This window comes from Monodon monoceros, unplaced genomic scaffold, assembly GCF_005190385.1.
Source record: "Monodon monoceros isolate NGI ecotype Baffin Bay Population unplaced genomic scaffold, NGI_Narwhal_1 Super_Scaffold_19, whole genome shotgun sequence".
Classification (NCBI taxonomy): Eukaryota; Metazoa; Chordata; class Mammalia; order Artiodactyla; family Monodontidae; genus Monodon; species Monodon monoceros.
Window position 1 is genome coordinate 13,767,509 of NW_021703775.1, and position 17,347 is coordinate 13,784,855.

The 17,347-nt window shown below is 45.9% G+C and overlaps 1 protein-coding gene across 4 annotated transcripts in view; it reads left to right on the top strand.

Moving 5' to 3' along the window:
* The window catches only part of ST3GAL5 (ST3 beta-galactoside alpha-2,3-sialyltransferase 5), a 47,232-nt gene that overhangs the window by 25,567 nt on the left and 4,318 nt on the right, over positions 1 to 17,347 (top strand). For all 4 annotated transcript variants that reach the window (XM_029231687.1, XM_029231688.1, XM_029231690.1 and 1 more), the window contains 4 exons: positions 316 to 427; positions 10,468 to 10,811; positions 14,454 to 14,640; positions 16,101 to 16,259. In XM_029231687.1, the coding sequence (XP_029087520.1) occupies positions 316 to 427; positions 10,468 to 10,811; positions 14,454 to 14,640; positions 16,101 to 16,259 (802 nt within the window). The remainder of the gene's footprint in view (positions 1 to 315; positions 428 to 10,467; positions 10,812 to 14,453; positions 14,641 to 16,100; positions 16,260 to 17,347) is intronic.

Genomic DNA, 17,347 nt, shown 5'->3' on the forward strand with positions numbered 1-17,347 from the left:
CTGTCGTTCAAAATTTATTACTTAGTTTTTTTTTTAAGTCCAGTAATCTATATTGTGATTCAGATTTTATTGCAGTACCTTTGCAGAAAAATGTCTTTTCTATATTTGCTTATAACAAAGACAGTCATAAATGACTTATCTTGTTAGAAAAATAAGAAATGCTGCCTTAAGTTAAGAGGTCTTCTTAAAGACTGTACTTTTATGCTGTGTGGCAGGCAGACTCTATTTGGGTTAGGTTTTCAGTTATTTCACATGATCTCTCCTGATTATCACATGACGACGTCATTATACGTAACTGATTTTTTTTTTTTCTAGGTGTACATTGCTTGTGTTTGGAGTGTGGATCCTTTATATCCTCAAGTTAAATTATACTACTGAAGAATGTGACATGAAAAAAATGCACTATGTGGACCCCAACCGCATAAAGGTTAGATATTCCATCAGTGTGGTTTCAATTAGAATATTTCCAAGTGTACACTTAAATAGTAATATTGTCTCTCAAGTGTTATAAATAAACGTTCATGAAAGTTATAAACAGAAGGGAAAACACTTAACCTTAGCACTTCAAAAGGCCCGCCTGACACTCACTGTTCTTCCCCCATTTACTGAAGTCGTGGGGTGAGGTGAGTTCCATTTGACCCTGTAGGGCACCTGTCATGGAGTTAATACACCATGACGATGCTAGCGTACCTGTTCTTAAAGCAGATCAGGAAGAAATTCTTTTAGTATCATTTGTCATTTCTGTGTTTTATTTTTCGTTTTAATGATTTCACATTGTATTTCAAGATTTTTCCTTCAATGTATATTTATTTTTTTAATCAGTTGACATATTAAATCCTGATTTCACTGATTGTTTGAGTTGTAAATTATCTGATACTGTTGAGCCTTGGACAAAAGACAGGTGATTTTAAGTAAAGTAGCATGGTAATAATGATAACCGACATGTATGGCTGCTTTACATATATTATCTCATTTAGTGATCATCATGACTGAGAGATATCCCAGGGTTCTCTGCATCTTACAGATGATGGCCTGGGAGGTTAAGCTGCTGGCCCAAGTTCACACCTAGTTTAGTTAACTGTTTTAGTTAATCTAGTTTAGTATATACTGTGTAGCTGTTCTGAAAATGCTTTAGCAATAGAAACTCATTGAACCCTCATAACAGTCCTGGGGATACAGCTGCTGTTATTATCCCCACGTCATAGATGAGTATAGGGAAGAACCTTAAGTAACCTGTCTAAGGTTATCTCAGCAAGTAAGTGGTGGTGTGAAGGCTTGGACCCAGCAGTGTGGTTTCAGAGTCCCGTCTCCTGATGACTCTGCTCTCTGCTGGGCTAGGGAGCGTCCACCGAGAGGAAGCCAGAAGTTATAGGTGGCATGATGCAGAGGAGAGAGCTCAAACTTCTGACCTGGATTCAAATCTAAATGCCACTTCGTAACAGTGAGACCCGAGGCAAGTGACTGAGTCGTTTGGAGTCCCAGTTTCCTCAGCTGTGAGGTGTAGATAACAACGTCTGTGCAATGGGATGGTCATCCAAGTGCAGTAAGCTAGTATGCACAAAGCTCCTTTTCTAGGCCTGGTTTTTATTCACGCGTTTCTCTTCTGTATATGCTTTGAAGTACCTCACATTTTTCATAGTACAGACAGGTATAAACATGTAAATGGAAAGAGTGTATTGTAGTTAATACAGGCACAGCTTGGCCTGTGCAGAACCCTTGTGTCTCAGGGGTGTTGCTGATCACGGGGCCTTCCTCCCCTGCTGTTTCTGTCCCTCAGACGTTGGCCGACTCAGTTCATCTCGGCAGCGTTAGCCCCTCCGCTCTGCTGGAGCAGGATGTGGTCCCGCATCATCCACTCGGGCTTTCCCTCCCGAACGGCTGGCCTTGCAGACGTTCCCAAATCCCTTTCAATTCCAAGGCCTTCCACAGCTCGCTTGGATAAACTTTGCAGACATCCTGTCTCTGTTTTTTGTCTCCTGGAAAAACCCTGAAATGCTGACACTTGACACTGTGATATACGATTGCTGGTATCTGTGAACTCGTCCCTTTGCTACACTTCTCCACATTCTCTGCGCGTCCCCTCTGTCCTGTCCATTTCATTCATCAGGCCGTTGACCTCCTGACCAACAACAGAGATCATTGCTCTCGAGTCTGGGTTAATTGAGGAGAGATGTGAGCTCTCTTTGCAAGAGTAGAGCACCGGGTGTACTTGTGAGACGGATGGAGAAGATGTGGTTTGCTAACACCTTGGGTGAAATCAACTTAGTGGTTTTCGTGCCTGGCCAGCGCTGTCTGCGTCAACTGCTGTGACAGCCTACAGCTGTTTTCTTTTTAGCTACGTTAATAGGCCAGTGGTGGTCTGCTCGAACCTGCCGTGTTCAGACAAGTGCCCTGGTCATTATGGCTCTTCAAGTTTCCCCTAAGGAATTCTAGTGACTTTTAAAATTTGTTCGGCCCCACCTCGTGGCTTGCGGGATCTTAGTTCCTCAACCCAGGATTGAACCCGGGCCCCAGCAGTGAAAGCGCCAAGCCCTAACCACTGGATCTCCAGGGAATTCCCTAGTGATTTCTGAGAAGGACCAGAGAAGAGATTCTAGACCTTGTCCCCGAGGAACCTTTGAAGGGATGGGAACATTTGCATAGAGAAGACCAGTGCAGGACACATGGCAGCTCCTGCCAACAAGCCAGAGGCCTGGCCCGGGGGAGAGTCAGCCTGCTCTGGTGGCCTCACTGGAAGAACTTTGGGTCAAGGGTGACAGCCAAGCCGAAAGGAGAAGGGTTTGATGGTCCACAACGTCCAAAGATGGAAAAACTGAGCTACCTTTGTGGCGAATCTCTGGAGGTCTTTGACCAAAGCCAGGTTAACTATTTTGGGGTAGAACTCAGGTATCAGACAGCTGGTGGCTCAAGGGCCTTGTGACCCCTTCCAGCCCTGGAATTCCGTGGTTCACTGTAATCGTCTAGTACCTGGCTGGAAAGTGTAGGCTGGTTTCGTAACCTGGGTTCTTCCTATTCTGAATGAGCTTCCTTCTTCCTCATTATGGTTTTGATCTGATAACTAATGATGTTGACCATCTTTTCATGTACTCATTGGCCATTTGTAGGTCTTCTAAGGAGAGATGTCTATTCAGATTCTTTGCCCAATTTTTAATTGGCCTGTCTTTTTATTATTGAGCTGTTTAAGTGTTCTCTGTATATTCTAGATACCAGTTCCTTATCAGTTATATGATTTGCAACTATCTTTTTCCCATTCTGTGGGTGGTCTTTTTACTTTTTTTTGATGGTATCATTTTTAGCACACAAGTTTCTGATTTTGATGAAGTCCGGTTTATCTACTTTTCATTTTGTTCCTTGTGCTTTTGATGTCATATCTAAGAAACCATTGCCTAATGTTTTCTTCTAAAAGTTTTCTAGTTGTAGCTCTTACATGTAGGCCTTTGATCCACTTTTGAGCTACTTTTTATATATGGTGTGAAGTCAGGGTCCAGCTTCATTCTTTTGCTTGTGGCTTTCCAGTTGTCCCAGTATCTTTGTTGAACACTTTTTCTCTGTGTTTGCTGCGTTGTGTGTTTTTTTTTAATGTATTTTATTGAAGTAGAGTTGATTTACAATGTTGTGTTAATTTCCGCTGTATGGCAAAGTGATTCAGTTTTATATATTTTATATATACACATGCACACACACGCATATATTCTTTTTCATTCTTTTTCATATTTTCCATTATGGTTTATCACAGGATATTGAATATAGTTCCTTGTGCTCTACAGTAGGACCTTGTTGTTTATCCATTCTCTCTGTAATAGTTTGTATTTGCTGCATTCTTTCTTCTCTGCCTGGAGCCCTTCCTTTGCCTCTCTGTTATTCATCTTTTACATCAAATCGCAGCTCAGGGGTTACTTTTTCTAAGATCCTTCTCCGATCACCCTTCCCTCTTGTCTTCTAGGAACCCCCTCATACCTTAATCTTGACAGTTATCACTGTGGTACCTTAACTGTTTTGTCTTCCCCACTTGTCCTCCAGGCAAGCCCTTGGGAGATAGGGATTGTGGGATAACATTTTACATTAACGAATATGTACTTATATGTATTGAACTCCAGAGGGAGGAGAGATATTACTCACACCTCAGCACGGTGTCTCATCTTTGAACTCCAGATTGTACAGAAAATCCACAGTTAAATTTTAACAGGCAATTCTTTGAGGACTTTCCGTTATGTACATTAAGTTTAACATCCCTTTGAGGAATAGGACAGATACCTCCTATCCAACTCTTCATATCCCCCAGTAAACAGACTCTCCCTTCTCTTTCCCCCTAAACCATGGCATGTGAGTCCCCCCCTTTAGGCTGGTGGGACCAGTTTTAAACCTAAGTTCACTGCTGGGCCAGTAACAGCCTCTCATGGGTGCTAGTGCCCTGTCCCGACTGGCTCCAGTAAGGATTCCTAACTCGTCCCTGATGGGGAGATGGAAGGACCTGATGAGTGAGATCAGCCTCCCAGGCCCCACTGCCTGCGTGGAGAAGGGGTGACGGCTGCCTGAAGGAAGGACACTACGGTTCCCGAAGAGGAAGGAACAGGAAATGGAGACCCAGGAGGTAGCCCACGGTGACCGCCACGTCAACCCATTTCCGAAAGACTTCTAAAAGATCATTATTTTTTCCAATTAGAAAGTCCCCCGTAATGGTGCGGAAAGAAGGAGGAATGGGGACACGGTTAAGTCAAACAGGTTTGTGCAAGTCTCCATTCAGAAATTAATGAAGTAGAAAGTGAAAGCCTGCTCTAACGGTGGTGGAATGAGGGGTGTCTTTTATTCTATCGCTTGAGACTTTTTTTAAAAAATGTAGCTTTTTAGCACTATTGACTCTGTCAGATTGCCCTGCTTTTCACAGTGGTCGTGACAGCGTGTGCAGAAAGCCCATGTCTCAGCGGGCTTTGCAAAGTAGAGGAACAGCAAGAGGTAGATACTGCTGAGGATTTGGGGTGGGGAGTAGCAGGATATGAGACTGAAAATGAGACAGGGCCAGAGCGTGAGAGGCCTTGAATGCCACACTGAGCAGTTCCTAACTTTGATATCTGGCCACACATCCCTAAACCAGAAGAGAAATCCTCTCTCAAATCCCCAGAATAGAGGAAGTAGCCAGCAAGCCGGCTGGTATGAAGGGCTGGGAGATGGTGTTCAGCATGAGCTCTCTACAAAGAAAACCCTGCCTCCAGGCTTCGGTGGAGATTGATCCTTACTACCAAGAGAGTTTGGACGAATCTGAATGATTGTGGCTGTGTATTAGCAGAAGAGGGTCTCAGGGTCGTGAGAGTGGGGCCCTGTGAGCTTTGTTGATGACATTCAACAACTTGCAAGGTCAATAACCCTGCTGGACTCTGAACACCTGGTTGCATTCTGCCTGCATGTATACAGCGGAAGTGTGGCCATGTTTGCTGTGGGTTTTATATTTTCTATTTAAAGATGTCCCCGAACGTGCCATTTGTGCAAAAAGACGAACAGTGGTCTCTGCAGGGATGCTTGGATAGTTTGAATGTGGTGCAGATGTGAAATTGCACTTAAAAGATGTGTGAAGGGCTTCCCTGGTGGCGCAGTGGTTGGGAGTCCGCCTGCTGGTGCAGGGGACACGCGTTCGTGCCCCGGTCCGGGAGGATCCCACATGCCGCGGAGCGGCTGGGCCCGTGAGCCATGGCCGCTGAGCCTGCACGTCCGGAGCCTGTGCTCCGCAACTGGAGAGGCCACAACAGTGAGAGGCCCGCGTACCGCAAAAAAAAAAAAAAGATGTGTGAAGAGAGACAAGAGCGCATTCACATCAGTTTAGGTTCAGACCTCATGGTAGCACCAGTTTGAACTTGGCCTTCTCTCAGGAACTAAAGACCACACATCGCCCTGGGGACTGCATCCTGGGCTGTGTGGTTCATCATGGCCAAGTTTACGTCTTCACCGTGACTCCATAGACCTACACTCACGTATCCAAAGTCAGCAGAGTAGGACTCCCCTGGCGGCCCAGTGGTTAAGACTCCGCGTTCCCAGCGCAGGGGGCACGGGTTCGACCCTAGGTCGGGGAACTAAGATCCTGCAAGCAGTGCAGTGTGGCCCAAAAAAAAAAAAAAAAGTAAGCAGAGTGACCCTGGGCTGAGTTAAATCAGTCCAGACATTCACACTTCCAAACCGATCCCTTTCTCTCCTGGGTCCTGCTCTTGCTTTTCCCAGACCATCCTTCAGTGGTCTCATACAGGTGAGGAAACTGAAGCCTTGAAAAGCCTTAAAGTTCATGCTTTAACCAAGTTTACACTACTGTTAAAGAGATCCGAAACTGGGTCTAGATCCAGATCGTCTGATTGTTTTCTTCTTAACCGTGTATTGTGATAAAATATACATACCATAAGACTTTCACCTTTTAAGCATCCAGTTGGAGGAGTGTTAGTAAATTTATAGTTAAACTTACACTATCACCACAATCCTATTTAGAACATTTCAGCACACAAGTTAGTTCCCTCCCACCCCTTCTGTGGTCAGTCGCTACCCTCAACTACCAGCCTGAGGCAACCATTGGCCGGTTGAGATTTTACTGTGCTATTCCCTCTGTGACTTGTTTATTCAGATTTTTCTGCTTTTAACCAGGTACAGACAACCATGTCTGTAACCAAGTTACAGACAGCTAACTCACGGAAGTTAAACCAGAGTTTACAAACGTGGGAATGAAAGTGTCGTTGCATAAGTCATACCCTCGGTTCATGTGGTCCGTGGCGGAGTTGGGCTCCTACCCAGGTCCAGTCAGCTCCAGGCCCCAAACTCTCCTTCATCCCACATGCTGTGCCCTGTCCTGGGTTTAAATCAATAAATAAAAGAACACATTGCCTTTTACTAAGAATTATGCCACTTACCTATATTTCTGAGAAGGATTGTCCTAAAAATTATGGGGTAGAAATGAAAATGGAGATTTTTACTGAGGAAAATTCATTTTTTAATATCCTTCAGGGAATTCTCACATTGTGGTTTTCCACGGCACATCGCCACATCAGTGACAACTGAAACTGCCTGATGTCCGTTTATTCTCAATTGTGGGCAGCCAGCAAGCTCAGCCTTGAAGCCTTTCAAAAAATGAAGCTCTTGTGTCCATGCCTCGATTTGGGAGAAGAGGGGTTCCTGTATCTTTGGGGAGGTCACCAGTCCTCTGGTTCCCAGTGGTTCTCATCCGAGACGGATGCCATCCGGACCCCACTGCGTCCTTCCTCTCCAGCCTGCTCTGGCTCCCAGGTTTGGCACTGTCTGCAGTGGAGAAGAGGAAGGTCGAGATGCTTGCGGTCATGACCGCAGCTCCACAAGGCGAGCTGTCCTCCCGAGGCATTTTTCTTCTGAGCTTTGAAACCTGAAGGAGGAAGGAGGGAGGCTGAGACACTTCTGGGGCGTGTTACATGTTTAAACAAGTTGAAACAAGAGAAGAAAAGGAATTGCTGTGGCTTTGGCCATTTCCAGTGGCATTTAGAACATTGTCCCTGGGATTGATTTATTGCACCTGCGGAGGGACGGGAGGGGTCACCATCAGAAGATGCTCTTTCCACAGTCTAGAAAATTAAGTTTGAAGCCTGAGATGGAACTCTTTGCCAGAATGGAAATGGAATGAAATGTCACTCCTTCCAAATGAAACTAGAAAATTTGGCGCCCAAGAGAGTCGTGCTCCAGTGTCTGGCTCCATCACCTAACCTCTCTTTCCAGTCCTGAGTCAGTCACTAAGCTTCTGTCTCTTGGCACTTCTCAGATGTTCATTTCTATCCCAGGAGATTTGTAAAACAAGATGCTTGAGATGTCCTTCCATAGTGAAGAATTAGACCTTTTGTTCTCTAAAAACTTGTTCACAACCCTCAGGCCCGGGGTGTAGAGACAAGTATGGATAGTACATGTGGCTCCTCTGCTTGCCCTGCCCCCCAGTTGGGCATTAAGTGCCTGTAGGTGCAGAGTGTCACCAACCTGGAGGCCTGGTCAGGGCGAGCCCTCCACTCGGGCTGTTCTGGGTTACCACCGATTCCTCGCGAAGATGCTAATTCGCTAGGTATCAGTGGTGTATTAGAATATGTATCAGTGGTGGTGTTTGTCACCTGCTCTCTATGGGCAGAGGCTGGGATTGTAGGGGTTTGGGAGGTGATCAGGCGACGTGAGCCTGCCAGCTCAGCCCTCTTCCTGGGTGTGCCACCTGGAACCCACAAAGCGAAGACGCTCAGGACCGTCCTGCGAGGTGTCCTAGGTGTCGTGCCGGTGACCTCAGACAGTGACCTTACGTCGTGTCGGCGGCATCTTCTGAGGCTCAAAGAAAATCCATTCCCTTCTTCAGACATGGGGCCAGACTCTTAAGATGTAGACAGCGTGCTTTTCCCAGTACTAAGAACTTTTTGAAGCTGTAATTTAAAGAAAAGGGAGTGGGGTTCTCCTGCAGTAAGATTATTATTTCTACAATAATTTTATTATACAAAAATCAGACAAGACTTTGAGGAAAAACATAGTTGAGACAAACATTTAAAACTGTATATGGCAATAATAATCCTCATAATAGTACTGACACAGTTCAAAAGACATATTCAATCCTAAAAATAAATATCCCAGCAAATAAAATAGAGGAACACACACACACACACACACACACGCACGCACGCACGCAGCTTGGTGGGAGGAGGAATAAGGTAGGGCCAAGACTGCTGCATGTGGCGATGAGGACAGAAAGCACAGTGATGCTGCCAGATGATCCCGAGGCAGCATTTGGCCAGACTGAGCCCAGGGGCAGACTGTGGGGCAAGTGGGTGTCTGTCCCTTGTTTCTCCGTGTCTTGCTGTGTTCAGCCTGGCTAGTGTACTTGGCCTTCAACAGTCATTTCTTGTTGATGCAAAATATTAACGTGCAGGGAAGACGGTATACAAAACCAAGGCAACTTCTTTGTTGACCGGACACCGTGGCAGGTTACACCTGGTTCCCATTCCAGACTGTGTGAAGCTCATTACTCCATCTGATAAATAAGTCTGTTTCTCATCCAACTAGATAGGAACCTGAAATAGGAAATCTTTTTCTCTTTTGGCTGTGCTGCACAGCATGTGGGATCTTAGTTCCCTGACCAGGGGTTAAACCCATGCCCCCTGCATTGGGAGCTCGGAGTCTTAACCACAGGACCACCAGTAAAGTCCCGGAAATCATTTTTTTTAATTGTGTTTAAAAAAGAAACCCACATAAAATTTACCGTCTTCATTATTTTTAAATGCATAGTTTGGCCCTGTTAAGTATATTCACATTGTTGTGAAACAGATTTCTGGAACATTTTCATCTTGCAGAACTGAAACTCTACCCATTAAACAGCAGTTCCCCATTTTGCCTCCCCGCTAGCCCCTGGTAACTACTGTTCTTCCTATTTCTACGAATTTGACTGTGTTAGATACCATCTATAAATGGAGTCCTACAGTATTTGTCTTTTTGTGGCTGGCTTATTTCACTGAGTATAATGTCGTCAAGGTTCATCCATGTTGTAGTGCATGTAAGGATTTTTTTGTGTGTGTGGCCACACCACGCGATTTGTGGGATCTTAGTTCCCCGACCAGGGATCGAACCCAGGCCTTCGGCATTGGAAGCACAGAGTCCTAACCACTGGACCACCAGGGAATTCCCATGTCAGGATTTTATGAAACATGAAATCTTAAACACCTCAAATTTGAACAGCTTAAACACCTCAAAATTTCTTCAAAATTTGTTTGTTCAAAATTTATTTGAAAATTTGTTCAGATTTGTTCAAATCTTGTTCAAAATTTATTTGAACACCCCGAATTTATTTGAACAGCTTAGGCTGGGAGGGTAGGAGGTGGGGGTCCTTCCTGTTCTACTTGTGCCATGAAATAAATACCCTTGTTGAGTTTGTCTCCTTGTCATGTGCTTCTCCCAGGTTTCCCCCTCAAGTTTCTAGCATAAATTAACTCTTTAAAGCAGATTCTTGTTGTTGTTGTTTTTTTAAATTTATTTATTTGCTTTTGGCTGCGTTGGGTCTTTGTTGCTGCGCGCGGGCTAGAGGGGGGCTACTCTTCATTGCGGTGCGAGGACTTCTCATTGCGGTGGCTCCTCTGGTTGCAGAGCACGGGCTCTAGGCGCACGGGCTTCGGTAGTTGTGGCATGTGGGCTCAGTAGTTGTGGCGCGTGGGCTCAGTAGTTGTGGATCAAGGACCCTAGAGCACAGGATCAGTAGTTGTGGTGCACGGGCTTAGTTGCTCTGCAGCATGTGGGATCTTCCCGGATCAGGGCTCGAACCCGTGTCCCCTGCGTCGGCAGGTGGATTCTTAACCACTGCGCCACCAGGGAAGCCCCCTAAAGCAGACGTTTTGTGTTACAAGACAGTCATCCACAAGGGAGCTACACCAAACATGGCAGGACAAAGTGTCACCTGTCAGAGTATATTTCTGATGCCTGAGAGCCTTTGAAACTCAGGTCTGTGCTTCATTCCAGAGAGCCCAGCAATATGCCCAGGAAGTCCTGCAGAAGGAATGCCGGCCCCAGTTCGCCAAGAGGTCGATGGTGCAGCTCTTCAGGCGCAGGTACACCTCGGACCTGCCACCTTTCGTGACGAAGGCCCCCGCAGGGAGCGAGGCCGAGTACAAGTATGACCCTCCTTTTGGATTCCGCACGTTCTCCGAGAAAGTCCAGACCCTCTTGGAACTCTTGCCCGAGCATGACTTCCCTGCACACTTGAAAGCCAAGAGCTGCAGGCGTTGTGTGGTCATTGGAAGTGGTGGAATCCTCCACGGACTAGAGCTGGGCCAGGCCCTGAACCAGTTCGATGTTGTGATAAGGTACGTTGGCTTTCAGACCATCCTCTCCCCTCTGGACTTTAGTTCTCTGCTGTGGGTCAGGGCAGCAGCAAAAACAGGAGGGACCCAGGCAGCCCTACATGTCCCTGCCTGCAGGGGACTCACTGTTTGAGAAGTGGAAACAAAGACATGAAAGGATTGGACGCCCCAAACTGTGCAATACTGACCCTAATTTTGGTAAAAACCCTTTCAGAGGAGGTGAAGGTTGGAAGGATCGGTAGATTCAGATAAGCCAGCAAAGGTGGAAGGCTGTGCTAGGCAGGGCCCAGAGGAGGATGCAGTGCAGGGAGCTTGAGTCAGTGGGACACCCGGCTTCTGGGAGCAGGGCTTGGGGTAGGTGAGCCCTGGAAGGTGGCACCGGTTGGGACCAGAAAGCACACAGAGGCGTTTGCAAGCCACATAACAGGCAATAGGCAGTCATCCTACGTTACAGGAGTTTCTGACAGTTTGACAGTCATGTCAGGGGACGCCAAGATTTCTAGTCTGGGGTCTGAGACGTTAGTGGGACCGCTGTCAGAAACGGAGAAGTTGAGGAAAATCTCTGGCTAGTGAGGGAGGATGACAAGATCCATCTCGGATATTTTGAGCCTGAAAGTGGTGCTATATCCAGATAATGCCTTTATCCCCAGTAGCTGTGATCTCGGGCAAGTTTCCTTGCTGTCCTGTGCCTCCGTTTCCTCATCTGTAAATGGGGGCAGTGATGGCACAGACCTTACAGGGTTACTGTGACAACAAAGTGAGTTAACATCTAGATGTAAAGCACTTGGAACAGTGTCAGAATTGGGGTAGATACTTAGTACATGTTAGCAGCTATTTTGGGAGAATGTGTAGGAAGCTAAGGAGGAAAGGACACGGGGTGTAAGATGTTTGTAGGAAAGAACCAGACTTTTGTAATGGCCAAGAGATAGAAGAAACAAGTAAGAACTACGTCTTAAGGTGAAAGGTGGGAAGTGAGGGTGTGGGAGTGGGGTTGTGGACTTTGGTGGGGTGAAGGAGGAGGGAACTGCTTCCTTTCTCTGGGTGCTTCCTGTGTGCCCGACACTGTCACGTGGATGTTCTCGTTCCATAGTGAAGCCATCCCCTTAGCCAGTGTCAGGCATGAGGACACAGAGACACTGTAGGGCACAGAGTCCAGGCCAGAGCCTAGCATTCCGAATGCAGGGTTTTGAGGCTTCCAGAACCTCACCCTGACTCTATGTGAGCAGCTGAATGATCAGCTGTGCACAGGCAGCACTGGGGGAGGCAGACAGGACCCCATATGCCCTTCTAATGGTGTACGACCGATATACGGGAGGAGAAGAGGTAAGAAACTGGGGTGCGCACTCCGGTCCAGAGGAGAGATGCAGTGGAAGAGAAGGGCGGCCTTGAGCTGACCTTGAAGAATGGTGGCATTTAGCCCTTTAGGAAGGAGGTGGCCAGGATATCTGGATGGGGAACCTTACCTGGCAGGAGGAACGAGGGCCTGGGAGAGGGAAGGGGGGCTGGGCAGGTGGCTCGATGCCCAGTGATGGGGAGGCCAGACTGGACAGCATGGACTTCAGGCACAGGCACTGGGGACCACAGAGCACCAGGGAACAAGGAAGGGGACTTAGACTGATTATGACGGAGATCAGTTGAAGAACTTTTTTGGGGTAACTTTTATTTTATTTATTTATTTTTAAAATTAATTTTTATTGGAGTATAGTTGATTTCCAATGCCATGATAGTTTCTGCTGTACAGCAAAGCGAATCAGCTGTGTGTGTGTATATATATATATATATATATATATATATATATATATATATATCCAGTCTTGTAGATCCTTTTCCCATACAGGTCATTACAGAGTATTGAGTAGAGTTCCCTGTGCTCTACAGTCGGTCCCTATTAGTTACCTGTTTTATATATCGTAGTATGTGTATGTCAATCCTAGTCTCCCAATTTACCTCTCCCCCCCAGGGTAACTTTTAGGTTTAAAGCAATTCTGAACTTAACAGGAAAGTTGCAAGAGTAGTACAAAGAACTCCCATTCACCCTTTTCCCAGATTCCTCAGTTGATAACGCTGTATCACACTGGCTTTATAATTTTCTCTCTTTATATACTATTATTCTTTTCTGAACCCTTTGAGAGTTAGTTGCAAATCTCAAACTCCTTCTTTACCTCTAAATACTTCAGTGTGCCTTTCTTAAGAACAAGGGCATTCTCTTATAGAACTGCATGACGATATTCAGAATTAGGGAATTAACACTGATGCAGTACAGACCTTAGCTACAGTCCTTATTCAGACTTCACCAGTTATTCCAGTCGTGTCCATTATTTAAAAAGAAAGGAAAAGAGGGCTTCGCACAGTGGTTAAGAATCCGCCTCCAAGGCAGGGGACACGGGTTCAAGCCCTGGTCCGGGAAGATCCCACATACCGCAGAGCAACTAAGCCCGTGCGCCACAACTACTGAGCCCACGTGCCACAGCTACTGAAGCCTGCGCACCTAGAGCCCTTGCTTCACAGCAAGAGAAGCCACCGCAATGAGAAGCTCGTGCACCGCAACAAAGAGTAGCCCCCGCTCGCCACAACTAGAGAAAGCCTGTGTGCTGCAACGAAGACCAAAAGAATGCAGCCAAAAATAAATAAATAATAAAATAGAAAGAAAGGAAAAGAAAAAGAAAATACCTGTGCATTTAGTTGTAGTGTCTAATAATACCTTTTTTTTTTTTTTTTTTTTGTGGTACGCGGGCCTCTCACTCCTGCGGCCTCTCCTGTTGCGGAGCACAGGCTCCGGACGCGCAGGCTCAGTGGCCATGGCCCACAGGCTCAGCCGCTCCGCGGCATGTGGGATCTTCTCGGACCGGGGCACGAACCCGTGTCCCCTGCATCGGCAGGCGGACTCTCAACCACTGCGCCACCAGGGAAGCCCTAATAATAGCTTTTAATAATCCAGGAGTTAGGTATCTGAGATCTGGAAGAGGAAGTGACGGTGGAATAGAAAAGAAAGGTTTGTACAGGTGTGATAATGCAGGGAAAGAACCAAACAGACTTTTTTTGAGATTTCAAAATTGTGTACCTGTGTGAGTGGTACTGCTTTGGGAAGAATTCTTAGCATTTTCCCCAGAGCATCCACCCTGGCAAAGCCTTCATTGATCTAAAAGTTCTAAGTGCCCCAAATTCCTGCTTTAATTTAAGACCAGGTTGCACTTGGACCCAGTGCCCTCCTCGGGCCCAACCCTGTCTATATATAACTATGGTTTTTGTCTGCCTTTCCCCGGTTTTTAGGTTTTCTTTTTTGATTACCTTTTTGAAATTCTGGCAAGAACCACTAATATCTAAGCTCAATGGGAAGCTTTCAAGGAAACATTACTAGTGCCCAGAGTGTAATGTGTTTGGGTTGGCTTAAAGTGGCAGGACTAGATGGAATTGCTTGTCATTCGGAAATTGGATACGGGAGTCTCTTGCAGACTGAAGACTGCGTTCATCAAGCACCTGGAAGGGGCAGAGCTGAGGGATGACAGGGCTGCTGGGAGGGGTGCCCTACCCCCCAACCACACCCTCGTTCCCAGTCCTAAAAAAATGTGGAAAACACGCTGCAGGAATTTGGCATGTGTTAAAGTGGTTAATGTCAGTTTATCTTTGTCCTTTTTACTTAAATAGGTTAAACAGTGCACCGGTTGAAGGATATTCAGAGCATGTTGGAAATAAAACTACTATAAGGATGACTTATCCAGAGGGTGCACCACTGTCTGACCTTGAATATTATTCCAATGACTTGTTTGTTGCTGTTTTATTTAAGAGTGTTGACTTCAACTGGCTTCAGGCGATGGTCAAAAATGAAACCCTGGTAAGCACTAGAAATTCAGCCATCAGATATGCCTCCGTAAAAAGCGAAGGGGTCTCTGATTGGAGTTAACAGGTTTTTATTTTTAAACTAACACACATGCTTTCAAATAAACACTCCCTTTGTAGAAGCCCCTCAGAACTTCCCCTGGAAATTGCTTTCAGAACTTGACTGAGTCACATGTGGAAACTGGGATCATTACTTAGTGGAAATAACAAGCTTGGGACCAAAATGGCTATTATTGAGGTTGACCACCCACCTCATTCACCAGACATGAATTTACAGGGCTTCTGACTACTTTCAGAAATTAGTTTTATGTGCATGAATATAAACCATTATTGAGGCAATTCAGAAGAATATACATAAATTCTCCGAAGAGTATTTTCAAAGAGATTCTCCAAAAATGCTTTGGTGGTGTTCTTTTTTTTTTCTTTTTTTAATGTTTATTTATTTGGCCGCGCTGGGTGTTAGTTGTGGCAGGCGGGCTCCTTAGTTGCGGCATGCAAACTCTTAGTTGCGGCATGCCTGTGGGATCTAGTTCCCTGACCCAGGGATTGAACCCGGGCCCCCTGCATGGGGAGCGCGGCGTCTTATGCAGTGCGCCACCGGGGAAGCCCCTGGTGGTGTTCTCGCTGGAGTCAATTCACGGCGTTCCAGAGGGGCAGATGTGGAGGAGATGGCCCCAACTTGGTCATATTCCTTTTCTTTGTCTTTACAATAATCTATCACCTTACTTTATAGTCCCCCAGCCCCCGACATTATGTTGAAATGAATTCCAGAGGTCAGCTGTTAAGCAGTGTGTGTGCGTTTATATGCACTTGCACAAACCAGCTGACTGTAAAGTTCACAGGACATATCAGACTTTTCACAGAAGCTTCACGTGCTGGAGAATTTGTATCTCCAAAGCTCGATTCCGTACAGGTTACTGTGGTCCTCTGGATTTTCTCTTGGGTAGTTGTTCTAGTTGAAAGATGAAGCACATACGAAATGACTTACAGTCAGTTACCAAGAGACATCACAGGACTAGGAAGTGGAGTAAGTGGAGAAGGGGGTGTGTGGTGGGGGCCTGAGCACAGGCGGGGCACCCAGAATGCTTCATACCCTCGAATTGGATCTGTTTGCTTGGTTTTCCCTGGGCAAAATGGTGGCTTTGGATCCTAAAAAGGCTGACTATCTCCCGTCATTACCTGAAGAATTTCTTCCCCAAATCAATAAGAGCTGCTTCTGCAGTTCCTTTCCTTGTCCAGTGCCACCTTCATAAATCAGATCCTTAGAGTTGCTTGCCTGAGTTGAGGTACTGGATTTGCATAGATCTGTGACTTGGCCACAGAATGCAACATACAAACCCACAAGGGGCCACACCCACGGTTCTGGCCTCATTAGTAGGGGATGCGCTCTGCCCGCTCCACTGATAAGATCACTTGATTAAATCCCCCTAACGATCGCTTGCTTTCTTTCCTTAGCCGTTTTGGGTGCGACTCTTCTTTTGGAAGCAGGTGGTGGAAAAAATCCCACTCCAGCCAAAACAGTTCAGGATTTTGAATCCGGTTATTATCAAAGAGACTGCCTTTGACATCCTTCAATACTCAGAGCCTCAGTCAAGGTTCTGGGGCCGAGATAAGGTATTCTTGTCGCTACTGAAACTTAACTGTTCTTCTCTGTGTTGGAAAGGAGGCACCTATACAGCTTTCAGTTAGGCTCAGCTGTATACCCAGAAGCATCTTCCAGGGATGAAACCGAGTCATTGATTAGATGTTCCATGTGCTCTTCCCTCTCTACATCTTCACCTTAGGGCTCCCCACTGTTTAATCCCCCCACTCCTGGTGGCTCATCTCATTAGCACAGTCAGCACGTTAGCGCTTCGGTCACTGAGATATTATTTAAGGTATTCTTACTCCAGGACTCCATGTAATTAGCTGCAGGACACTGAAAGGAACTTCGGTGGTCAGAAAGTTCTTTACATTTTAACTCTACAGGCCACTTGGGTGAAAATTGACGTTTATCATCACTTTATAGGTGAGAGCAGTGCTTTTCAGTTGATGCCTGGATCCCACCCCATCAGACGTTCTGATTTAATCTGTCTGTGTTGTGGTCTGTACATTGGGATTTTCAAAGTTCCCTGGGTGATTTTTATTTTTCAGCCTGCTTTGAGAACCTTGGTGCTATAGGCCGTTCACTGCACTAGATTCTTTACCTGCAATTAGCCTGTGTTGCTACTGGGCGGAGATGCCTTTATTACCTGTTTCTTCATGATCTGAATAGCTAAACCTGTGTCTTTAAATAAAACTTCTTTAAAAGCAGTGGAAATGGTTTAAGCAAAACATTTATATTTAAGGAAAAGCAAGGAATTTTGAAACGTGGGGACTGCTACCCACACTGGGGGCCTGAGATACCTCCTAGGAAATGGGGCTGGTCCAGGGTGCAATTTGCAAATGGAGCTAGACTCAGGGGTCCTCATCCAATAGGCAGATGAGCAGGGTCTTCTATTTGCCCTTTGAATCAAATTCTAATTAAAAAGATGCTTTAACACAACTGTGTAAATTTTAAAGGAAGAATTCTGTGCTTGTTAAGGAAAACAAATACCTGAATAGTCTCCTTAAAAACAAAAACCTAGTTCTTCACTGCGATCAGTAAGAGCTAAATCCAACTCTGGCTCCAACTTCAGGCTTGAACACCCAGCTCGGGTGAAATGGTTCACATAGTGGAAGCT